At 35.9% G+C, this 27,135-nt stretch overlaps 1 protein-coding gene across 3 annotated transcripts in view; it reads left to right on the top strand.

The window, feature by feature from the left end:
• Cask (calcium/calmodulin dependent serine protein kinase) overlaps window positions 1–27,135 on the top strand; it is a 290,329-nt gene that overhangs the window by 171,787 nt on the left and 91,407 nt on the right. For all 3 annotated transcript variants that reach the window (XM_010610602.2, XM_010610601.2, XM_010610600.2), the window contains exons 6-10: window positions 1,165–1,340; window positions 6,089–6,211; window positions 12,521–12,604; window positions 21,807–21,906; window positions 25,594–25,611. In XM_010610602.2, coding sequence (XP_010608904.1) covers window positions 1,165–1,340; window positions 6,089–6,211; window positions 12,521–12,604; window positions 21,807–21,906; window positions 25,594–25,611 — 501 coding nt within the window. The remainder of the gene's footprint in view (window positions 1–1,164; window positions 1,341–6,088; window positions 6,212–12,520; window positions 12,605–21,806; window positions 21,907–25,593; window positions 25,612–27,135) is intronic.

Here is a 27,135-nt window from a genome sequence, read left to right as displayed (position 1 = left end):
TGATCTGCAGCAAACAACATCCTCAACATGAAGCTAAGACCTGCTCTGTCCCTTTCTGTTCCAACTAGGTTTGATAACCATTAAGAGACTTTGGTGGTTCTCTGTAGCTGGACCAGAAGATCTCTTAAGTTCTTTTTAAACTCTGAACCACAATTCTGAGCTCAAAATGTTGTGCAATCTTCAAAGTAAAAATTATCTTAAATTCAGTGTGATAACAGACAGACACAGAAAGAGGAAGGAAGGAAGCTGGGCTTGCAAACATCTAAAAGGGCTGCCAAGTCTAGTGGACAGTGCCCTGTCCCACAGAAATTTCCCTACAGGGTTCAAGCCTTTTATTTCACAGTAGACAAAAAAGACTCCCTTTAGGATAATGAGGTAGAGATTGATATTAATTAATGTGCAAACAACATATCAGATTCCTTCTGGAAAACTAGTTTTTATGGGGAGGGAGCTCTTTAAAGAAAGTCCAAGGTCAAAGAGGATTGAATGGGAGGAGCCTCGTGGTTTTACTTTAGTGTATGTCATTTATTTGCTCTCATTCCCTTCAAATGTTAGGAGGAAGCTAAGAATTTCTATTCTAACAAATACCACGAACCATTATTAATTGCTTCTATCAACTCATAAAATTAACTGAACAGTATTACAGATTTAAATTAATATTCCAAAGGTTTCTGCATTAGGTTTCCTGGGGAATTTCCACTTGGCAATTAGAAGTTATGTTTTGCCATGGTCTTTTTCTCCCTCCTGCCCTCTCCTCTCCCTGACTCTGCCTCTGCTGGAGGCAACCCTCTCATCTCTTCTTGGCTGGTACAGACTCTGCCTACTAACTCTTGCACCTGCCCGTGCTCCAAATTAGAAAATTTAAACTTCTTCAAGCAAGAAATACATGAGTGCCTACTATGTAGCGTGCAGAATTCCAGAGGGAGTAAGTACCAGGTCCTATCCTGGTTTGAAAATTTCAAGAGATGATTCATAATTTTTTTTCCTTTTGTTAACTTCATTTAATGGGGAGAGGAGGTTTACATATGTATATGTGTGTATATACATATATATATGTAAACTTTTTGTTCAGATTGCTATTGTTCTATTATTTTCAGTTTTCAAGTGGAAAGCCTTATTTTATGTAAACAATTTTCCTTAATACTATCATTGTTTTAAATGTAGGGCGTGTTGGAACACCTCACTTTATGGCCCCAGAGGTGGTCAAAAGAGAGCCTTATGGAAAGCCCGTGGACGTCTGGGGTTGCGGCGTGATCCTTTTCATCCTGCTCAGCGGTTGTTTGCCTTTTTACGGAACCAAGGAAAGATTGTTTGAAGGCATCATTAAAGGAAAATATAAGGTAATATAATCAGATCATTTTATTTTTCTACTGAGATCAAATTATCCTGAAAGGTGTGTTTTGAAGTTAGCGTCCGTCTCTGCTCACTGGAGGGCTGCCATCCAGTTATCCAATCAGAAGAAAGCTTTCTGTTTACAGGGTAGACCCATAGCCTGGTAAGGAGTAATAATAATTACTAATATAATAATAATAATAACAATAATAATAATAGCAGTAATGACAGTTAACTGAAACAGCACTTAGTATTGCCAGAAACTGCTCTAAGTGCCTTTTTTTAAATTTTCTTTTTATTCATACATGTTTGCGGTACATGCAGTTTACAGTTCTCTTAGGGAGTGGTTACATGCACATACTGCAGTTTGTTTCTTTTTTTTTTAATAACTTTCCTCTCCCCCCTCTTCCTCCTCCAGCTCCCTATCCTAATTTTCATTGTTGATATTATTAATCTTAGGACATCTTATGGTATATAATATTTATATTAATTGAGGTTATTAGGATCTTGTACATGGCATTTCTTGATTCTCATTTCCCCTTCCCCTCCTCCTTGCCCCTTACTCTTGTTCCTTTGGTCCTCTTCCTTATTGCAAGAGATGCACCCCCTAAGCCAGGCGTGGTGGCGCATGCCTGTAATCCCAGCACTCGGGAGGCTGAGGCAGGAGGATCACTGTGAGTTCGAGACCAGCCTGGGCTACATAGTGAGTTCCAGGTCAGTCTCAACTACACAGTGAGACCCTGTCTCAAAAAAAACAAAAAAAAAAAAGATTCACCCCCTTTTCCCCTTCTGTCCATTCCTTATTATTCCCTTTGTACTTTGCTTCACTCAAATGAGAGATACTATACAGTATTTAAGCTTGTGTGTCTGGTTTATTTCACTCAACATTATATTTTCCAGGTACATCCATTTGCCTACAGATGTCTCAAATCCGTCATTCTTTCAGCTGAGTAGTATTCCATTATATATAGATAGATACCACATTTTTTAATCTAATTGTCTGTTAATGGATATATAGCTGCTTCCTGGATTTAGCTACTATGAATAGTGCTGCTATAAATGTTGGTATGCATGTCTTGCTGTAGTATAGTGACTTAGGCTTTTTGAGGAAAATACCTAGCATATATAGTTGGGTCACAAGGAATTTCTAATTTCAGTTCTTTGAGAAATCTCCACACTGATTTCCATAATGGCTGTACTAGTTTACATTCCCACCAACAATGAAGGAGGCTTCCTTTTTCATCACAGCCACACCAGCATTTGTTTTTTGATTTCTTAATGATTGCCATTCTTTCTGGAATAAAATAGAATCTTAGGGTTGTCTTAATGTGCATTTCTCTGATGGCCAAAGATGTTGAACATTTCTTCATATATTTGTTGACCATTTGTATTTCTTCTTCTGTGATTAACTCATTTAATCCTCTCAGTGATTTATGACATCGGTACCATATATTTAAGTCTCCCACCTGCCTTTTTGAGTTAGAAGCATTTGCTAACAATAGAATTCGTCTTTTGTGCTTGTTCAGTTGCTAAACTTCCTGGTTTCCAAGGCAATGTACTTCACTCCAACAGTGTGTGGTATTTGATTTTGTCTATTTTTAAAATACTGAATAGTTATTTTTGTTTCTTGGCCAAAAATTAAATTATTTTAAAATTCCGTCTTCCAAAGAAATAATAACAGTACTGTGGTAAAATGGATGGTGGCAGCTATATCATAATTTCTGTACCTAGGTTAGAAAGTTATTTACTGTTAGTAACTTTGCTGTTTTACTTGGCTAATCTTGCCTCTTAGTCAGGGCTTTCCTTATGGAAAGGCCTGGCTTTTCAGCAGCTTAGTTTGAAGTATAGATTCATCTCTGCCTCCTATGATGAACCTCATAAGTCTTTAAAATATAGATATATGTTCATTGTTACTTTTTATTATAGAGTAGAGAAGCCAGGCATGGTGGTGTAGGCCTGTAATGCCAGCACTTTGGAAGGTTGAGGCAGGAGGATTGCAAGTTTAGTTGTCCAGCCTGGGCAATTTAGTGACTTTAGCAAGGCAGTGTCTCAAAATAAAAAAGGGGCTGAGCATATACCTCAGTACAGATTCCCTGAGTTCAGTCCCCAGTACTGGTGGGGGGGAGTAGAGAACCCTAGCTTCAATAGTTAAAAATATAGCCAATTTTTTTTAAAAATTTACTTAGCAATACATTCTTTGAATTTATTGCTGGCCTCATCTTCAAAGCATTATATTACAATTTAAATGTGGATTTCAATTTACCTAAGATCTGGTATTTAAAGAAATTGCCAATGATTATATTAGGCAAATTATTTTTCTTAGCTGGGCACAGTGGCACATATGTTTAATCCCAGTACTTGGGAGGCTGAGGCAGCAGGATCTCTGTGAGTTTCAGGCCATCCTAGAGCTACATAGTGAGTTCAAGGCCAGCCTATACCACAGAGTGTCTCAAAAATCCAAAGCAAACAAAAAAACATTATTTTCCATTTTATTTTATTTTTAAAGATTGTAGAATGTTCTTTATTTTTTATCCCTTTCCCCTCTGCTCCTCTGTCTCTTCCATCTCCTGGTCCCATTCCCTTTTGCTCTATATCTGTATTCTACATCATACTAGATTATTTTAAACCAGATCTCAAAAAAGAAAATCCTTTCAGAAACTTGGTGGTTCTTAACAAAAGAACTGCTAACAAAATCCTTGATCTTAATGGATATTTTCAAGAAGAATTAGATGACATCTTTTAAATACTGTTTCTTCAAATTATAAGCTGCTACTGCTCTTAAAATTAATTTAATTATTTTAATTGACTTTCATTCTCATTTGCTAGCTTAGTTGATATTTTAAGGTAAATGTCAGAGACTACCATTTAACTGAAATACATGCTAACATTAAACTCAATTAAAATACCTTTTAAATAAAGGACGAAAATAGTATTTACCTAACTACTTACATTTCTACATATGGTGCAGGGGCATCTCATACCATTGTCACAAGTAGCCATCTGACTTTCAAGAGCACATCGAGACCAGCAAAGAAGGGAACTGGGCCTCTTACTTGCATCCCCGACATTCCCAGCAAGCCTCCCAAAAGATTTCCTGGTTTCAGCCCTTCTTCTCTAGAATAGGCCTGCAAGCTGCTACATAAGCAGCACTTCAGGCACTTCTGGGGTTTTAGTCTAGGAGGGCTCCCTCCTGTGTACTAACCCCACTGTGCTCTATAGCACAGGCCCAGAAAATAGAGACTTGTTTTGGTGTTCCTGTAAAAAAAGAAAAAAGCACATCGATCCCAAGATGGGAAAGGGAGAGCAAGACTATCAAGCCCTGTCTAGTTACCTTCTTATTCCAAGCTGGTCAATTGACCACAGTGCCGGGAAGATGACAATGTTACACCATCTCATGACATTTACCTTCATGGAATTTGACAGCTAAAAGTTACTGCTATTTGGAAATCTGCCTGTTTGGAAAAGAAAATGTAACAGCCCCCACTTTTAAGAGTTATCCCTACAGGGCCAAGGGGAAAAATGAGAACCAAGACCTGTCATGTAAAGGTATAAGATCCCAATGATGAATGTAACTATACTGTATCCCTAGAATGTACCAATAAACTCAATAAAAAGAAAAAAAAAGTTATCCCTGACATGGAAACACTTTTCCTTCCTCATCTCCAGATAGAAGCACACCTCACCTTAGCTAGAGCTGTGTCTGTTGCTAGCCCTTGGCCAAATTGGGTTAATTCCTTCGTGCTGCAAAGGCAAGTACAGTGATTTCATTTGGCTTTAAATTGTTATGGAGGTTATTCTCCATCTTCCTCCTCTAAAAGGCAGTATAGGTATATATGGTTAAAGCCTGGACACGGGGCTGGGGCTGTATCTCAGTGGAGGAGCATTTGTGCCACATGTGTGAAGACCTGGGTTCAATCTCCAGCACCAGAAAAAGAAAGAAAAAAAGCTATGACATTGCTTAAAGTTCCCGGCATCAGGCAGCTCCTATCAGCTCTTGCAGTCCCATAGCTTCCTGATGCCAAGTAGGGAACAAGACCCTACTCTATCCCTGTCTCCTGTCACCTTAAGCACTCTGAATTTTTTTTTTCTGATTTCTCAGCCATGACCTCTTTCCTGGGAGCCTTTCAGCTTTTTCTTTACAGACCCTTACTATCTCTCAGAGGTCTTTCAGACAACTCATAATTGTTTTTGTTTGATTTTAGTCAGTTTACCTTGTTTCATTGTTGCATCTCTAAAAGAAAGACAAAAGTAACTTCACTGAGGACAGTGTATGAGTGCATTAGCTATTTTGTAGGGTTATAGTAATAGTATATTTTCCTAAATAATGAATTTTGCATAACCCGACCAAAATATTCTATTAATGATTCTTCCTAGTTTCACAATTACTGATCCCAATTTTAAAATTTTATTTTAGTCCTTTCTGGATTATGATATGCTAGTCTCTTTAGCTGAAAATATCTAAGATAGAAACTGGAGTCATGAGCATTCTATCCTTTAATTACTGAAGATATAACAATACGATAACAAAAACATGCATGGAATATTCACTGATGCATATTCTCATATAATAAACAACAAAGAATTGTGGTTGTCCTCTTCTTCCTCAGAAAGCAGTCTTTTAGAAGCAGATTTCTGTTCTTTGCTCTGAGAATTTTATTCACACTGAAACAATATAGGAATATTAAAGACAGTAATAATAATAATTGTTAATTTCTCACCGATGATAACTACGTAATTTTCCTTTTCTTCTCTTCAGATGAATCCAAGGCAGTGGAGCCATATCTCTGAAAGTGCCAAAGATCTAGTACGTCGCATGCTGATGCTGGATCCAGCGGAGAGGATCACTGTTTATGAAGCACTGAATCACCCATGGCTTAAGGTATGTGAAGCCATAGGTTACCATCCACACTGTGTCAGAACACTTCCAGCGACCATAACGTACTGCTCTATAAGGTGACTCTTTCCACCTTTTCTTTTTTCTGACTATTTTCCATTAGTTTTTATCATCCTGTTTGCTGTTCCTGCACATCGTCTACAAACATTCAAGTGGCAAGCAGCCAGCAAACAAGAGTACAAGAGCAGATTAAGACAGATACCAAAGGAAGGCCTGTTTGTTCTCTGCCAACGTGTCTTTCAAAGATGCAATCTGAACAACTAAAATAATACTATATTATAATAAACTAGTTAACTATTTCCAGTGTGGCCATGTACTTTAACTATTTTCCAATAGATACTAGATATGAATTTACTGTCCTTGGGAAAAGGTACATTTAGAAAATCTTTTTATGTTCCTTCCATCTTTCCAATGAGTATTAAGAAAACCTATAACTTGATACATAAGTGAAATAGTACTGTTTGATTAAAATATACAGTTCAGTAATTCCAAGATATTCTTACTGCATAGGTAAGAAAACTAATGCTCTGAGAGGTTAATAATCTTGCCCCACCCCAAAAAAAATTTGCCCTAAGCTAACAGAAGTTGTCAGTGGTGGAACCTGGATCTTAACTCAGCCTATCCACCTCCCTAACATTTATATGCTGGATTCTGTCATTTTCACTTACTCAGTGACATCGTTACAGCACTTTTCTCCTTTCCTGAGTCATCAGTTTTCTGTCTCTTTCAGATCTAACATGCTGCAATTTATTTTATTACTTATATACATGCGTATTTACATATACCTTCTCTTGATCCTACAACCCCCTGAAGCTTCTGCCCCTATTCTGTTTGTCATAACACCAAAACTAAGAGATAGGGCTCTCTGTGCTCACTTCCTCCCCCTTCTCCCATTCTTTTCTCTTGAACCCACAGTAGTCATGGCCACAGTCCTACCAAATCCACTAAACCACCTCTTCTCAGGCTGGGAGAGTAGCTCAGTGGTGCAGCACTTGGCCAGCATACATGAGGCTCTGGTTTCTAGCCCCAGCACCACAAAAACAGCACAAACAAATAAACAAAAAACCCGAGATCTTGTCAAATCACTACCGCCCTTCACATTGTTAAATGTAGGAGTCACATCCCCTAGAATGTTGGCCTTGCAGCAACATTGGACATCCGTCCTCTTGAAACACTCATCTTCCCTTGGCTTCCAGGAAACCTGCTCTAGTTTCCCATCTGCTACTCTGGCTACACCTCCTCAGATCTTGCTGATTTGTTCTCCTGTCTCCTTTCTCATCTCTTGAGGTTGGAGTGCCACTGGCCTCAGTCCCTGCTCCTTCTCTTTTTCTCCATCTATACTTATGCCCTTGGAGACCTCATCTCGTTTTCTTGGCTTTGAGTACCGTCTATACACCCATGACTTGAATCCGAGCCTCTCACCGCAAGTTTGTTTTGTTTTGTTTTGTTTTGTTTCTTGATCTGCTATACAGCTTGATTTCCTGAGAGCTTTCTGATTTCACTTCTTTATACTTTTCCCTTCTCTCACTCAGTTCCTGTCATATTGGCCTCAGACCACAAGCACATTCATGCCTCGGCCCCTCTGTGTTAGGTATGCCCTTTCTCTAGAACACTCTTCCCCCAAGTGTCTTCCTGGCTTATTCCCCACCGTCTTCAGATCTTTGCTTACATACCAGCTTCTTAGAAAAACATTCCCTGACTGCTTTTTAAAATTTGAGGGAAGGAATGTTGCCACCACCAGAATTCCTATCTCCCTTCCCTGCTTTATTTTCTCCACAGCATGTGACACTATAGGACATGTTCCTTACTTCTTTATCATCTGTCTACCCCGTAAAATATAAGCTGCATAAGGGTAAATATTTTCAGCTCTGGGTTCACTTCTGTCTAGAAGCTAGAAAATATCTGGTACGTAGAAGGTGTCCAATAAATATTAATGATTTAATGAATGAATGAATGTTTACTGTATTATACCATCTTGTTCCCCAGAGTTTATACAAAACAATAAGTTATTAAAACATAGCTTAATAAAAAGAAAAAAGAAAAAAGAAACTAAAACATAGCTTAATACTATATCTCAGTGACAGTGACGTGGAATAATATTATAGAACAATTTTGGAATTCCAATGGATCTTGATTTTCCTTAAGAATATTACTGTTCCCCATGCATTTAGCCCTCTGGCTGAATTATTCTTGATTTTCCACAAAAAAAGAGTAAATAAATAATTCTTAGATGCTTTCTTAGTATTTTTCTCCCAGATATGAAATGTTCTCAGTTGCTTTTCTGTTTTTCCATAATGGGATATTTTTGTTCATTAGAAGCTAGTCTAAATGCCAAATAGCAATTAAATGGCAGCCACTTTAGTCACTTTTAAGATCTTTTGAAAATGTTTTAACACTTTCATAATCAAAACTTATCTTGACCAATAACATTTTTGTTGGTAACTCTTATCCCTGCCCGCGATTATAGTTCTTCTTCTAGATAATCTGAACTTCATACATAATAGATTTTCTGCCACCACAAAGATAAGACACAAGAATGTTAACAGTTTAAATGAAAAAGTTCAGAAGGTTGTTTGAGCTTAGTGTCATGTGCCATATCTGAGCTAAGTTTAACTTCACTGCTTATGTGTCCTCCGAAGATGGGGGAATTCAACAAGAAGGTTATCTAGCTGGCAGGAGTAAGCTTCTGTTATATTTCAGTACTTGTCCAGGTGTATTTGTATCTCATTATAGTGGATGTAAGTGATGTTGATTCAGAATAACTAAAATTTAAGCTAAGGTTTAATTCTGAAAAAATCCTGACTACCTGCAAAGTGAAGTGATGAATGATGAAAATTCTCATAATGGAAAGTGCCTAAAGTCATAATACCATTCATCGGTTTGTGTCCAAAAAAACCAAGAATCAATTCTTTGATAAAACTAAACAAAAGCCCTGTTTAATCATTTCATGTCCAAAAAATTTGAATATTAGACCAGGTCATATGTGAATGTCTTATTATTATTAAATTATATCTGTTGAGCACCTTTACCCAAATTAATACTTTCTATAAATACTCACTCCAACAAAAATTAGTCAACTAAGATTATGCTTTTCTCATAAGGACTGAGCTCTTCTCACACTCTTTGTAGTGTCACCATATAGACATTTAAAATTCAGCGGGCTAGGGATTTAGCTCAGTGGCACCACGCCTGCCTCACAAATACAAAGTCCTAAGTTCGATCCCTGGTACCAAAGAAAGACTTGTAAAATTTATTGACTGTAATAAAAGGTTAAAAGTGTATTAATATCAAGCTAATCAATTTGGATTTTAGAAAAATCAATCAACACACTAATTAAATGTGTACTTAGCACTTAGTATACACAAAGGTTTGTGAATCATGTGCTTTCTCAAAATGCAGGAAATATTGTTTTAAAAATTTGCTAAATTCAAATCACATTATTATTAGTGTCAAGAGGGATTATTTGGGCTGGGAATTTAACTCAGTGGTTCTGCCGCTTGCCTTGCAAGCACAAGGTCCCAAGTTTGCTCCCCAGTACCAAAAAAATAAAAGAGGGATTATTTAATCCAGAAAAAATATTTTAACTCTTGACTCATTTATAATGCCTTGAGGTTTTTTTATTGCTTACTAGCTTTCTAGTAGGAGATATTTTAATTAATACCTTTTTAACTCTTGTGATTTCATCTACTTGGAAAATATCAGAAACTATAATTAAAGCATAATCTTATTTTGAAAATCAAACATATTTTGGGCTTTGTCATTATCTCCTTGTCCACTACACATTAGTGAATGGTAAGGTAAGAAAGGGATTCACTAGACACAGAGTTTATGGTCAGAGATACAATAAACCTCCCAATCTGTTTGAGAGATGAATGCGTATCCAGGCTGTGAGATAAATTTCAAGCAATACTGAGGTAAAGTAAAGACACGGGAAGAGTTCTGCAGGGGCAGCCTCTTCTCAGTGGGCTTTTCTTGGGGCTCTGCATTTCTTGTCCCTGGAATTTCTAGGTTACAGGATGCTCTCACACCAAGGCTAGGGTATGTTAGAAAAAAAAATGCCAATATCAATCAGCCCAGGATCACCCTAGGATCCCTGCCCAGTCTACCTTCTTTTTCAGAGCCTTGAGTCTTCCATTAGTTACTTTATGTATCATATCCAGCGTTTTTACAGTAATTAGTAGAGGTATCACATGAAACATGCTTGTTAGAAGTCTTATCACTGGATAGCCACTTAGGAATCCACTTTTAAATCAATTTCCAAATTTTCAGTAACTCTGACTGAAGCAGTACACATTGGGCGAAAGTGAATAGGGATGTTTCAAAGATCAACTTTAATACTCATTTGTCTAGGATCTAGACATGACATGCATCTTTCAGGCTGCTTACCCTGGTCTTCCCAGTTCATTTGGTATCAGACCTCTAGTTGTTGACACCAAACAACTTAGCATGTGGTGGTATCGTTGACTCTTTCTCTTACATCCCATGTCCAATCTGTCAGAAAATCCTGTCCTCTCTTTTCAAAATATATGCAGAATGAAGAACTTCTGATATTTGAAAGACACTAATAAGAGAATGAAAAACAAAACTACAAATTGAAAATAAATATTTGAATATTATATATCTTATAAAGGACTCATATTTGCAATATGTAAAGAATTCTCAAAACTCAAGGAGAAGCCATACAATCCAATTCAAAATGGAATGAGATTTGAACAACACTTCAATGAAGAAGATACACAGGTGGCAGATAAGCACAAAGATCCTCAGAATTATGAGTCATTAGGAAAATACCAATAAACAGCAGAATGGCTAAAATAGAAAACCATACTGTACCAAGTTTTGGCGAGGTTATAAAACAACTGGAACTCATACACTGGCTAGTGGGAATGTAAAATGGTACAGCCACTTTGGAAAATGGTTTGACAGCCTCTTAAAAAGTTAAACATATTCTTATCACATGTTCCAGCCACTCCACTCATAGTAGTTGCCTATATGTAATACTCAAAAATGGAAATTACCCATCAACATGATGCAAAGAAAAATTATGGTGCATCCATATGCTGGAACGCTACTCAGCAATAAACAGAAATGAACTGCTAACAACTTGGTTGAGTTCAAAATCATGTTGAGTGAAAGAAGCTGGACAGTGCTGGGCACATACTGTATGATTCCATTTATATAAAGTTTAGAAAATACAAACGAAGCTATAGCAACAGAAAGTAGATGGTGGTTTCCTGGGGGTGGGGATTACAAAAGGATATGAGAAAACTTTGGAATAATGGATGTATCTGTTATCTTGATTGCAGTGATAGTTTTTCCTTTTTTGTTTCATTCAGTACATTTTTGTTATTCTGTAATTTACCTTTTTTGTATTTTCTCATCTTTTCTGACTAGAATATGAGCTACATGAGGGCTGGAATCTTTGTTAGTTTTACTTGTGTATCTCAAGAACATAAAACAATACCTGATATATGGTAGCTGCTTAAGAAATATTTACAAAATGAATGAATGAATACTTATAATATGTAAATCTTCAAGCGACGTTGACAAATTAGAGAACAACCAAAGGGAAGAGAAGAATGACAAGAAAAATCGAGGCAGCTGGGAATGTTATCTTAACGAACAGATTTAGTGGGCACACGGTTCCCCTCTATTCTATGGGAAACATTACGTTTGCTCTGTGTTGGCCTAGAAGACAGAGCTTGCCTAAACAAGTCAAGTGTGGGCTCAGGCTGAGAAAGAATATTTCAGTTTACTCTTTTCTTAAAATTCTAATGGACCACTACAAAGTAACGATCTCTTACCCAGAAAGGTCAAGCAGAATGATCATCCATCAGGAACTGAAGAGGACCATAGATAGCGTTGAAAGGTTTTTTCTAGATGGAAGACTCTGACTTTTGTAGTAGTCCAGTAATTCCTGACAATATAGACAATATAGACTGCTGAATCAGTTGTGTAGTTAATTTTTCAAATGCTTGCTTTGCCTTGCAAAAATCATGTCACTTTCACAACAATTATGATTAATTATTTTAGCCACATAGCTATATATCTGAAAATTAGATGTCCTATTATTTTCAGTTCTTTATTATTGCTGAAAACAAAACATTATTTTATTATCAACTTTAACCTTCATATTCCCTCATTTCACAATGCTTGCCAGTATCTTGGAATAAAATCTCCTAGAATTTAATCTAGCTTTACATTTACGAATCTTGGCTCTATTGTTCCTTTTATAGTAAGCTTCTTCACTTTTGCAAACAGTTACAGATGTTTATTACCTTTCTTCTTTTATAGGAGCGGGATCGTTATGCCTACAAAATTCATCTTCCAGAAACAGTAGAACAACTGAGGAAATTCAATGCAAGGAGGAAGCTAAAGGTAAGTTAAATCAGCAAACACCAAACTGATATAGTTGATAATAATATTTTTATTCTGTTTTGGTACCCCACGAATGTACCATACTGCTGGCCATTATTTTTGTTATAGCTAAATTCTCATTTCCTAGTATTACTACCATTTCAATAAGATTCTGGTTTTTAAAGTCATTTAAGATAATATTTCAATATGAATCTAAGCAAATTTTTTTAAACTGAAAGATAAATTATACTCAATTTGGTTTGTGCTTAAAATTCATAGCAGAGATGTAGTTATGTTATTATCCATTATTAATGAATATGAATCTAGTCTATTTTTTCAAACTTGAATTTTTTGACAGAAAATGTGTTCAAGTGAGCTGGGGATTTAGCTCAGTGGTGCTGCCACCTGTCTTGCAGGCACAAGATCCCGAATTCAATCCCCAGTATCAAAAAAAAGGAAAATGTGTTTAAGTTTCATTCATTGTTAGTGGAAAGAACGCTGAATTAACACTGATTTAGAGTAGAACAAACATCACAAAGCAATAAATAAAATCTACCCATACCTTAATCTACTAGAAAATATTTCCAGTTCACTTTCCTTACCTTTTCTTTATTCTTCCTAGGTCTCTTTCTGTCTTTTACCACTATTCCTATTCTCCACCCCATAAAAAATAAAAACAAACAAAATGGCAGTTACCCCATAGGGAATCTATTTGACTTCAGAAAGTTCTGAAAAAGACCCAACATTAAATAGAGTTTTTCCAGCTCTGGGAGAATATGCTATGAGACAGCACCACCCTACCCCACCCTGCCCCGGGGTAACAGAGGAAACTATCATATTTTGGTCTTAAAATTAATTTACATTTTATTTTTGGTGTGAAAATGTTAACTCTGTTCTTCAAGTGGCTGTAGAATAGTAGTTCTCCTTAGTCATATGACTCCTGCCTACAAAACATTTCTTCTTAAGTATTGCCAAATATCATAAACTGTGATTATATTATTAATTTATTATTGTCACTCATAAAGTTTATGAGTGATTTTATACATTCTAGATTCGTAAGACTTTTTACATGAATTTGGGGGAAACTATCAGTCTACAATATCCCATAAAGCTGAAAGGTACAATATGGTACACACTAGCCACATACAGCTACTTAAATTTAAATTAAATTTAAAATAAGGGTCAGTTCCTCAGTCACACTAGCACATTTCAGATGCTCTGTATACACATATGACTAATGGCTTCCATTGTTAGGCAGCAGTGATACAGAACATTCCCATCATTACTTCAAAAAGTCTTACTGGGTGAGCAGCATTGCTGCAGAATGAAGGAAACTTTAACATATCATTGTTAATAATGTGTATTCTCGCTTAAGCCTTACTCCTAGTTGTTTCTATAGTTAGGGCTTCAAAGTGGCTATTTTCCCTTTGCTTTTTAAAAATATCCTTAGCACAAATAACTATTAATGACATACTGTACCAGTATCGAGATGGTGCCCAAAGAAGTTTTCCAAGACTTAATTTTTTGCCTTGATATCTAAACTGGATTAGCCTTAAAAGGAAAAATAGCATTCAGAGTGCAGTTTAGTCAGCTGTTTTTGAAGTTAGTCCCTCCCCTGTGAAACTATTAATTATCCTTCTTTCTCAAAATCTTTTGTAACGTTAACCTAGACATGGTTGAACTTCCATTGCCCAACAACAGACATTTCACCTCCAGAGGGCTCAGGCTTGCCCCTCATCACAAGAGACATGCTGTCCTTCTCCAAGTGCCATAAAATCAGACTTGGGACTAAAATAGCCAGAGTGGTGACTAAGATTCATTTGGATAGGGCCAAGCTGTCACAGCAGAGACAGGTCATGTGGATTTACCACATCCCTTTGCTAGGCTATTTAAAGTTTTAAGACCCACCAACCAACCTAGAATTAGGAACATCAGCAAGGTCATAAATGAATTTTTTTTTTTTGGCTTTTTGTAGTTAGAATGCATTCCTTTGGATAGTTCAGCCACCCGTTTATCACATGTTGCACCTGCCTTCCTCGGGGAGCTAATTCTCATTCTACCCCTCCTGTGAACTTCTACAACACAGACTCCCACTTCCCTGGCTTTCAGGGCCCACCACATGGCTTATTTTTATAAATGAACAGCTAGATACTCATCCTTCTACCGGGGTACTGTGTAGGCTTCTTGATGGTGGGCAACAGCCTAATTTTTATTATTCCCTTAGAAGTGATTAAAAAGGGAAGTTTACTGAAACCAGTAGAAAAAAATTTTGTTACTTAGTCAAAGGTGTAAAACCTTTATTGTTGACAGCAAGAAGAAAAAAAAAGGAAAGACTGGGCTCTCACTACAATCATTGCCTTGGGTGATTCTTGCTCTGGCCCTTTCTAGCTGTGTAGCCTTCAACAAGTTATCTAATCTCACTGTGGCTTGATTTCTTTCTGTAGTCTGGAAATGAGGATGATAAGAGTTAATTCAGGGTTTAATGAATTAATATATTACAGCAATGAGAACAATATCAGGCAGTAGTGAGTTCTCCATAGATATTATTTACTATTGACCTTGTAATTGCCGTTTATATTATAAGGATTTTAATGTTAATACCTTTGATGTGGTACTCTATAGAAGCAATTATAATTTCCAAATGGCATTCCATGTTATTTTAGCTTTTTGGCAGTCATTGACTTTAACATATTTAAGGTTTTTAAGAGGATTTTAAACAGGTATAGGACATCTAAAATTTTACTGAATAATCTCCATTCCTGTATTTCTTCCAAAGTAATTTTGCCTAGACTTTTCTCACTATTTAAATCAGTTTCCTTCATAGTATCTAGAAAGACCAGTTCATATGTTTGTAATATATCATAATACTCTCTTCTTTCCATTACTTTCATCTGATATCATATCCATTATATATTATATAATACTTCCGGGCTGGGAATTTAGCTCAGTGGTGCTGCTGCCTGCCTTGCAAGCTCAAGGACCCGAGTTCGATCCCCAGTACCAAAACAAACAAACAAAAAAAACCCCACATATATAGTACTTCCTTTTATCTGTAATGGCTGTGTTCCAAGACCTCTAGCGAATACCTGAAACCATATATAGTACTGAATTCTATATATACTCCTTTTTCCTATACATAAATATCTCTGATAAAATATGATTTATAAATTGAGCACAGTAAAAGATTAATAGTAAAGTAAAATAATTATAACAATATATTTAATAAACATTACTTAAAACATGCATTGCTAGAATTGCTCATGTAATATTTTCATACCAAGATTAATCATAGCTAACAAACCACAGATAAGGGGAAACTACTGTACACTCTTTATGTATATTCATTCAAGAAAAGAAGAGAAGAGAAAAGGCATCCATTTAGAAAGTAAAACTCTTTGTTTGCAGATGGCATGATCCCATATATAGAAAATCCTGAGGAATTTACTGAGAAAATCTATTGGAAATAACAAATTTAGCAAGGTCACAGAATATAAGATCAGTACACAAAGTTGAATTACAATATATTTCTATATATGAGTAATGAACAGTCTTAAAATGAAATTAAGAAGCAATTCATTCCCCCAAAAACATCAAAAAGAATGAAATACTTAGGAATCAATTTATCAAAAGTGTAAAACCTGTAGACTAACATTGCTGAGAAAAATTAATGATTAAATAAATGGAGAGATATTTAATATTTATGGACTGGAAGACTCAATATTATTAAGATGGCAATTCTTCCCAAATGATACATAGATTCAATACAATCCCTATCAAAGTTTCAACAGAAATTTAAACTGATCCTCAAATTTATATAGAAATGCAAAAGCCCCAGAATATATAAAATAATATATACCAATGTATAAAACATCTTGAAACGAAAAGGATCAAAAATAGAACTCAACAAGTTTGGGCTTTTGCAATAATGCTACATTTATCAAGACAAGGTCGGGCTAGTATTGTACAGGGGTAGATATATAGATTAGAGAAACCGAATTAAGAGTTCAGAAATAAACCCTTATATTTATGATCAATTAATTTTTGGAAAAATGCCAAAGCAATTCAGTGGATTCAATGGAAAAAGAGTGGTCTTTTCAACAGATGGTACTGGGACAGTTATGTATCCACGTGCACAAAGAGATGTAAAGCTCGGTACAATGACTCATGCCTTTATTCTTAATACTTGGGAGGCTGAGGCAGGATGATAGTGAGCTCAGCCAGCCTGCAATCTAAGAGAGAAGCGGGGTCGGGGGGATTTAGCTCAGTGGCACTGAGCTGCCTCGAAAGTACAAGGTCCTGACTTTGATTCCTGCCACCAAAAAACAAAAAGAGGGAGGGAAGGAGAGAGAGAGAAAGAGAGAGAGAGAGAGAGAGAGAGAGAGAGAGAGACAGAGACAGAGACAGAGAGACAGAGAGAGAGAGACCCCATATATATATGAACTATCTAAAATAAACAGTTATGTCTCTAAACCCATAAAGACAGAAATCAAATTGTTTTGGGTTTTTTTGTCGTTTTTTTTGTTTTGTTTTGTTTGGTTTGGTGGTTTTTTTTGTTTGTTTGTTTGTTCTTTGGTACCGGGGATTGAACTCGGGTCCTTGGGCTTGCAAGGCAGACCACTGAACCTGCTGAGCTAAATCCCCAGCCCCAGAAATCAAATTGTTGATTGTTCTCTTGTTCTGGGAAGTGTCTGCTTAATTGGTGTCAGGGCTTTGGGAGGTGGTGAAAATGCTTTGGAACTAGACAGTTGTGAATGTACAAAATACCATGCCACTGAATTACATGCTTCTAAATGGTTAATTTTAAATCATGGGAAATTCACAATTTCTACTTTTTTTAATACTTTGTGACAAATATTGGTTTAAGTACTGCTTTCCACTTCAGCACACTTGAGAAATGTGACACATTCCCATCAGTAGCAGTGGCTTAGTGCACCACTCAACCAGGGATCGACCCCTTCTCCCCTCAGCCCTAGGTGTGTATATAAGGTTGGAGGGACACGTGTAATTTAAGAAGGCCACCATATTATTCTAAAGCATAAAGTTTAATGGTTCTATATTATTCCATTATATGTTCAAGTCATGATTTAGTTAACCAGCTTTTGGACGTGAAGATTGCTTCCAGTTTTCTACTGCCAGGAATAATATTGCCTACATTTTTGGTAGTGAGTTTATTACTTGCACAGTTGGACCTTTTTCTCATTCTGAAAGTCTTGTGAGACTCTTAATGTCAGAACATAAAACATTAGTCATTGCCTTTGTTGACATTTCAAGAACATTGTTTATTATGGATTATAATAGTGCACAACAATCTAGAAATTGTTCCTTTCCATATTCATGCATTCATTTTGACACGTACCTCCTTCCGCAGGCTGCAGGAGACAACAGAAATCTAGTGAGAAATTTGTTTGGATAATTAGAAAACATTAACATTATTTTAAGACTGTCTTTGAAAATGTAGATAAAGTTTATGGAACCCTGCATATGATCTGAATTATCTCATACTTTTTATTTTTCTTTCTTTCATCATTTTACTCTGTCTCTGTGAGTGATGATGGAAATTTCTTTTTCCCATTTTGATTACGAGATGCTTCATATGTTGGGGTTTTTCCTTCTTTAATTTTACATTAAGCCCTAGAGTTTTGTTATTTTACTTTTGGTCTTTGTGGTGCTGGGGATAGAACCCAGGGCCTTGTGCTTTGTAAGCAAGTGCTCTACCACAAAGCTACAGCCCCAGCCCACCAGCTCTAGAGTTTTAATACTTTATCCCCGCTCCCTTCCATACTGGGGATCGAACTCAGGACCTTACACTTGTGAGGCAGGAGCAGCCCCACTGAGCTACATCCCCAGCCCAGTTTTAATACTTTAGTTTTTTAAAATCCTCTAGAAACATTACTTCCTTTAATAAACCATGTAGACCTGAGCAAAGGACTAGATATAAGGTTGATATCTTCTCAAACTGAGTATTAGGGTGTAGGAATGACTATGAGGAATATCTGTACCCTGGGAGTGTGGGTCTATTAAGGACATATATCTGCACTCTAAAGTTGGTGTCAAGTATTAAATGAGTTACTGAGCAGAGTTCTCTGGTTATCTAGCAAAAAGGCTGAGGAGAGAATCTGTTCTAGAAGTTACCCCTTTACTTCATGAATTTCTACCCCTAGAAACCAAATTACCCTACAGTAAAGCTGTCAAATTTTATGTAAATGGGAGCAATATTCTGTAGTTAAATGATTTTATTACAAACAGTTTAGCAAATAGTTTTGAAACTATATGACTCAATTAAGAGGATAAAACCACTTATTCCCTGTATATACAGAAAGCTAGGGAGATTTCTGCTAACTTTCTATAATTTTCCTTTATTGATTTTGTACATTGCAAAGGTAGCTACATGCTTCTGTTACTTACAGATTGGTCTCTTGCATTCCTGAATTGCACACAGTAGGAAAAGTTGCCTTGGGAATCTGTTTTCTAATAATTTAAAAGTAGAAAATTATAACTTACATTGTGAAATGGGAAGAAAAGGTCTAAAGGTGTAGGGAAGGTAGGATGCATAGGGGAAAGGTAATAAGGGAAAAGAGAAAATGAAAAGATGGAAATAAAATGGTTGTAAATGGGGAGAGGAGGAAGGGTGAAGGGAGGGCAGGGACAAGGGGAAAAAATGAGAACCAAGACCTGTCATGTAAAGGTACAAGATCCCAATAATGAATGTAACTGTACTGTATACCTAAAATGTACCAATAAACTCAATTAAAAAGAAAAAAATTATAACTTTAATATTACTTCTCTTAACAGATTATGAAGTCTTCTTAGCTCAAAATTATTATTTCAATACTGAAACATACTAATGCATACATACTAAGTTAAGGCTGATAACATATGTATTTAGTAAAGGTTTAATAAAGCAGAAAATTTGAAGAACTACTCATATAAGATCAGATCTTTTATTGCTATTGTACCTACAGGCTCCTCAATACGGTAGTGTAGTACAAAGGTTAGCAAACTGACCAGGGAACCAAATCCAGCCTACTTCCTCTTTTTGTATATAAAGTTTTATTGGACCACAGTACAGCACATTCATTTACATTTTGTCTATCGCTGCTTTCATGCTACAGTGGTGGAATTGAGTTGGTTCAAAAAAACTACATGACCCTCATAGCCTAAAATATCTAGTGTCTGGCCCTTTACATAGAAAGAAAATTGTTGACCTGGTATCGTAGATATCTTTGAACTGGGAATAGTAGTCAGTGGACCTAATTCTGTCTACCATTGGTTGGCAGTGACCTTAACATTCTGCTAAGCCTCTCTGAACCACAATGGACCATCTCTATTATTGACTCAAACCCTAATAAAATTATATGGAAACATGAACTACTTTGAAACTATTTTGCTATTTTACATCATAGCTTTCCACTGAGTATTTGAACCATGTGTGGTCACTGAGTTTAAGGAACCAAAAAAAAAAAAACAAAACTGTTAACCATAAGACAGACAAATAAGGAATTTGCTACTATTGTTTCAAAAGATTTTACCTCTTCAGGCTCTTTTAAATAATGTTTCTCTAATGGTTCCAGTGTTTCACCATACTGATAGTAGTAGCTAGACTAGGCCTTAAAATATAAAACTAGCAGGTAAAAAAAGAAAGTCAGTTGAACTTCACTTGTGAATAAAAATAAAATTCTAGTTTCGGTACATGGGAAACACGATTTGATATACAAAAATTCTGTTCCCACCCAACTTTTAGGGAACATGTATAATATATAAAGTGAAATAAGATTCTTCTATAGAAAGAAGAACTCAATATTCACTATTGTTTTTTCAACATAGTTGCTATCATTCTACATCCAAATATTTCTGCATTAACCTTGTGCTTTCGGAAATCTAAAAATTTCCCTGAAATAATAGCATCAAGATTGCTTCTATTTTTTGTTCTTCCCTTTCTACAATCTGTTTTTCAATTGCTATTTATAGAAAGAAACTCTGGGATGACTCCCAAAAAAAATAAACTTTGTGCGCATGTATTTCTGTTACTCTTTTCATGTATTTATTAGCAAATACCTACACACATAAGAGATTTAACTTCTTTTTTCAGAAAAAATCAAGAGTTCAGTATTTAAAATTCAGCCAGAGACTACTATAGAGTTAGACAACTTAGGTGATTTGATACTTAAACTGCCTAAACCAGCAAATGGCTCTGCTGGAATTTTAGCCTTCATATGTTTGTAGGACTAGTGATGATCTACAAAATGTTTTGCAGTTTGCAAAGCACTTTCCTACATATTATGGCTTTTGACAACCCCATAAGGTTAGGTAAAGTATGTCAGATCTAATATTTTCAGTTTACAGATAAGAAAGCTTACAGGTTACATGATGTAATCAAGCAGTACCGGGTAGCTAGAAAGGGAAGAGCCAGGGAACAAAAACCCAGAAATTGTATCATTCTTCCTGCTACTGAAACAGTAATTCCCATCCTTTTTCTGCTTAACAGGTGTAAGGGAAATCAGACCTCAATATCAAAGTGATTCCCAACTAGGACCTAACTATGCATATGGCTTAAGAGTCACATGTAGGTGATTCTGGCATGTGGCCTGATTGAGAATCCATGTAAAAAGTGACACATAGTCGCTGCTAAAAACAGAAAGAAAGGGATTCAGCTCAGTGGTTCCAGCACCTGCCTCACAAGCACAAAATCCTGAGTTTGCTTCCCAGTACCACAAAACATACACACACACACACACACACACACACACACACACACAGAAAGAAGGATAAAAGAAAAGAGAAAAATGACTCATAACCCTACTACCCAGTGACCCAGTAATCATTATTACCATTAGCATTCTCATTTATGTTCACTCTTTTATGTTGCCTTTTTATCCATAAATGAGATTTTTGTATAATACATCCACTTCATTAAGCAACTTTCTGTAGCATTATTTTATAATAACTATAGAATTTTCCGTTATGTGGCATATGTTTGGCTTCACAATATAATTACTTCATACCCTTTTGCACTTCCCAGCAATGTTATTCTGGTATATGCATATGTAATTTATTTAGAGAAATTCAAAATTATTTTAAAAGCTACTTTTCTTCTAGCCAGCATCTCTTGTATATTTGATTTTCTAAATAATCCTTAAGATAAATAACTATTTATATTCACTTTTATATTTGTGTGTTTGTTTGTTTGTTTTAATAACATGTGTTTTTCATCTATTTACTCTAGGGTGCAGTACTAGCCGCTGTGTCAAGTCACAAATTCAACTCGTTCTATGGGGATCCCCCTGAAGAGTTGCCAGATTTCTCTGAAGACCCTACCTCCTCAGGTAACTGGGTAATTCATTCATTCCCTTTGCAAAACCCTTGGTGTCTGCATCCTACACTTATGTGAATTTAGTCAGATCTTCTAAGGGATTCTAGAGAAGTTTGAGCAGCCAAATCCTACCCACATGTTCTCTTGTTCCTTTTCATTTTAATACTAACAATGCTCCAAAATAACATCTCACTTTTTTCCTTTTACCTCAATGATACTTCTTCCCCTTTCTATACTCGAAATGTTTCATCTAATGAAGTGTTGTATTCAGTCTCTTTGGGTATTTATGATTACTTTTTCCCTCAGTAAAACTTCTGATGTAATATTTTTCCCCATCTCCACTGTATTAAATCAGACTTTGGAACAGCACTGTCTTGAATCAAAACTGTCAGTGTAAGGCTCTCTTGTGAACTTTGTCTTACAAATTTCTCTCTATATAAAATCTATATTGGGCCGGGGATTTAGCTCAGTGGTTCTGGCGACTGCCTCGCAAGTGCAAGAACCTGAGTTCAATCCCCGGTACCAAAAAACAAAACAAAACGAAACTAAAATCTATAAAACATGTATACAAGTATTCAAAAAGGAAGAAGTTACCTGTTTGATGGACTATGTATAGTACTTCTGAAAAAAATCTGCTAGTGTTCATAAAATCATTTTATAAAATGCTCAGACTTCAACCATTGTGGCATCCCCAAGAATCATTTACTAAAAATTTATAGGATCCATTTATGCGTATATATAGATAATGTGTTTTGAAGTTTTAAATTTTTTTATGTAGTTCTTTATTTATTTAACTCCTTAGTCGTATGTCCTCTGGCCCCAGCTTTTCTTCTTTCTTTTGTTAGAAACTCTCAGTATTTGTCATGTGGTTGACTTTGCACTGCCAGTTTGATTTTTATACTCAGACTGGTTTCTTCAGCATTCATGTATTGTCATCAGAAGTAAAGCCCATGGCCCTTCCTAAAGCGAGAGTTGTTTGTCCCACAGTCCGCAATATAAAAAGGATGAGTGTGCTTATACATCTCCGCTGGCACCGGGAATATCTGTCAGTATTTATGTTTCTCTCCCCTGTTCATGTCTATATGTGCACGTCACACTGAGAATTTCTTACCAGTAAGTATATGCCTACCCCTTGTGCAAAATGGCAGGATCAAAGCTTCCCTTTCCAACAGCTGTGTAAAGTCAAAACAGTTCCTTTGACTTTCACTGATCAGGATATGAATCTTCCTCTTTTGAGAGAAGGTGGTTTCTGAAACATTCAGAAATGGGAATTTTAAACACAAATAACTCTGAGGAGAAAACCTTGCCTTCTTCCTCTCATGCTGCCCTGAAACTACGCAGAACCCTACTCTATGAAAGGCAAGAACATGGTTGTGTTTCTAGATATGATCCCGAGTGTTCCTTATCATTTCACCTCAGTCTTTTTTTTTTCTTCCAGCATATTTTGTTCCCTCCACTTGTAACTCTTCATTAGTTCTAGCTTTTTCCTTCTATCGTCATACTCAGATTACAGTTGACCCTATTTAGGGGGAGTAGATACAGTAGTAGCTTTCATGCTATCCTGTGACTACATGATATAGTCACATGCTCGGGATTTATTTAGAATAAATGTCTTTGAGATCTTAGGTCCATATTTCTACTTTTATTTTCACCTTTGGAAAGGAGCCTAGAGAGCACATGAGCCCTGCAAATTGCTCCACAGACCTAATCCTCAGTGTTGGCCATTCATTCATATTTATTTCTGCATAGCAAATATTTAATGAACTTACAAGTGTTCTTTTCTGGGAAGAGTTGGATTTTTCCTTTAGAGAAAGGAATTATCTATATTTATAGATATACGTATTTTCTATTAAATGTATTTTATTGCCCAGTTTTTTCTCTTTTTCAGTACAATATTTAAACGATTTGGTTGAAACAGTACATGATTATTAAACAAATAAAGAAATGTCATACACCATCTTGCAGGTAGCCTGCAAGCCTTCATAATAGCTGTTCACAAATTAACATTCCTTCTTGCCTTCCCTTTCCTGCAGTCATACCTTTTCTTTTTCTTTCTATTTTTTCTTTTTCTTAATTCCTGAATCAATCATCTTTGTAAGCAGTCTATGTTTACATTTGACATACTAAATATCTGTCATAAATGTTTTTCAATGCCACTGTCTGGGGGCTACAAATAAAAGATGGAAGAATTAAATTGCTGTGTACACATCTAATGCTAATCACCTACCCTAAAGGAAGTAGAAATTTTTATATATTCAGAAACAGAATTTTTGAAGAAAATCCTAACATTTTCCTAGATTTCACATAGCTACTAGGAATTATTAATAATTCCTAAAGTTAACCTTTAAAACTAAGCCATTGAAAGGAAAGCAGTCTGCTATTTATAATCAGCATTACTTATCAAATAGTTATCTGCCAGCAAATATCCTTTTCTCCAACCAACAGTAGTGGGTATATGGTTGGTTGCAGAAAACCAATTATATATTTTATCTGGACTCAAAGCCTTTTATTTTCATAAATTAAAATATCTATATTTTTATTTATCATTATTTTTCATTTCATTTTTTAAATACCTTCATTATTTTCAAGCCTGAATTCTTTTCTATTCATACCAGCACCTAAATTCTGCATCATTTATTTTAAATTCCCAAAGTTATCCTCTCCAGTATTTTTGTCTAAATTTCCATTGCTTTGTTTTACAGTACAAAACACAAAGCATTTTTCATCATCTAAAGTTCAAGCTCATGGAAAAAAGAGAAAAATGATCATAGAACATGGGCTCATAGGGTAGGATTGTAGGGAAACAGGGAGGGTTAGAAGGAGAGAGAACAAAGAAAGATTAGCAAGTGCCCTTTTTCTTTCTTTCTTTCTTTCTCCCCCGCCCCTTTCTGTACCAGGAATCAAACTCAGGACCTTGCGCTTCCAAGGCAGGTGCAGCACCACTGAGCTAAATCCCCAGCCCAACTGCCCTTTCTTGACATGAGCTATCTTTATATTTCATCTTTAGAAAATGCCCTTTTTATTCTTTTTATGAAATGATAGTGATAGGTAGGCCAGTGTTTTAAATGACCTTGCTTGACAAAATTAATAACTGACAATCCTAATTTGGTCCCACAACATTTATTTAAATTTTACTGCTCTACAAAATTGCAGTTATAGAAGTATAGTAAAGCTGCCTGCTCCCGAAATAGAGCGTATTGTTTCTGAAATTAAATCTCATTATGATAATGAGCAATAAATACTGTATGCATTTAAGAAAAGAAGAATATTTAAAATCACAATTTAACAACTAATCAGCATCCCAGTTTGTCATCTAAAGAAAAGTCAAACACATTTAGGTATGTCATTTACAATGTAAAACATTTTTACTAAAAGCTATCTTTCTATTTTTAACATTGAAATGCATCCATTATGCATTTACTAGAATGCATCTTGTTGCTTTGTTACTTAATAATTCAAAGTGGAAATAACTCTGTCTCATATTTCAAATCAAAGAAGTCAAAAATAGAACCCAGTGTTTGATGTCTGATATCCTACACAGTCCTAGAGATTGTGCTTACAGAACATGAGGGCTTCCTTGGGGTCAGCTGGGGAACCGTGCTTCTTGTGGCTCATCTAATGGGCCCAACTGTGGCTTGATAACCTGCTTGCTCTAAAATCACACTGTTTGTTGTTTGTCCATATGCTGCCTTCCTCTTAGGACTTCTAGCAGCAGAAAGTAGGTATCCCTTTGTTTTCCTCTAAGGTTTATCTTTTATGCAAAAGTGTTTGGCTTTGCATGGTTCATACTCAGCTTGACTTTTTCCTTGGATGTTGTGTTTAGATGTTTAAATATGAATTTTAACACTGTCTGACCATAATATAAAAACCTGGATATGTCAATTTCCTGAGGTATTGTTACAAAAGTGATAGATCAACTTTCCCTTGTTTCATAAAAAGAAAACGAGGCAGTGTTAAAATTTCAACCATATTTAATAGTATTATTTCACATCTGAATTTCAAACACAAAGACATTAATTCTGGGGAAAGGTTAACATTTTATTTTATAGTTTGCTTTCAAGAAAATTTTCAGGGTAAGTGAATTTTCCTTTGACACTTATATAACATAGAAGTGGATATTTATTACTTTCTGTTACTGAATCCATTTTCAACTTATTAATATAGAGCTGTGAAATACACTCTGAAATCATGTTTCTTAACTTTTACTATCATACAGACGTTTATAAGGAAGAATATGATAGTTAGATTTTAATTACCAAGGGATATAATTTGAGTATGTGAGAAAATTAAAATGTAAGAGCAGTACACACACAAATGAGTATACGTAAAAGTAAGGCAATATGGGTAAATTGAGTAGATTGCATCAAGGTTAGTGTTCTGATTATAATATTCTATAGTTGTGAAATGTTCCCAATACAGAAACTAAGCAAAGTATACAAGAAATCACTCTGTGTTCTTATGAATGCATGTGAATCTACAGTTATCTCAATAAAAATTTCAATTAAAAATAAAATAAATCTTCACCTCAAAATTGTGTTTAGTAAGATAAAAGTAGATAAGAGACAAAGATAAAATAGAAAATCTGGGTGCTAATGATTGAATTCATTGTCACATTTTCTTGCATTAGTTATTTGTAGCTTAAATTATAGTTGATTTAATACAAAACTCATGGAATATTGGTTCTCTATTACTGTGTAGTGAATTACCTCCAGGAGTGTTTATCATCTCAGTTTCTGTGGGTCAGGAATGGGGTGAGGCTTAGCTAAGTGCCTCTGGCTCAAGACCTCGCTGAAGACTGGTCTATAGCTGCCATCTCCCTTCAAGGTACCACTGCCAGGAGGTCCTCTTCCAAGCCCACTCATATGTTCTTGACAGGCTTCAGTTCCTCCCCAGCTGTGGGTCTCTCTGAGGGACTGTTCACAACATGGTAGCTTGCTTCCCCCGGCACGGATGATCAAAGAGAGGGCAAGAATGAGAGAGTACCCAAGACCAAAGATAGAATCTTTATATCAAAGTAACGTCCTATCACCTCTTCCTCATTCTGTTCATGAAAAGTGAGTCAGAAAACTCAATCCTGGCTCCAGGGGAAGGAATTGACCACACAAGGGCAAAAACACCAAGAGTAAGGGTTATCGGGAGAAGGGAGATCTTAGAAGCTGCCTGCCCACGTACATAAAAAGCTAAAATCCCCCCCCTCCCTCTCTCTCCCTCCCTCCCTCCCTCTCTCCGTCTCTCTTTCCCC

The sequence above is a fragment of the Fukomys damarensis genome, unplaced genomic scaffold (assembly GCF_012274545.1).
Source record: "Fukomys damarensis isolate Sample0158 unplaced genomic scaffold, DMR_v1.0_HiC HiC_scaffold_39, whole genome shotgun sequence".
NCBI classification, from domain to species: Eukaryota; Metazoa; Chordata; class Mammalia; order Rodentia; family Bathyergidae; genus Fukomys; species Fukomys damarensis.
The sequence above is the reverse complement of the archived record's forward strand: the minus strand, read 5'-3'. Positions and strand labels throughout refer to the sequence as shown.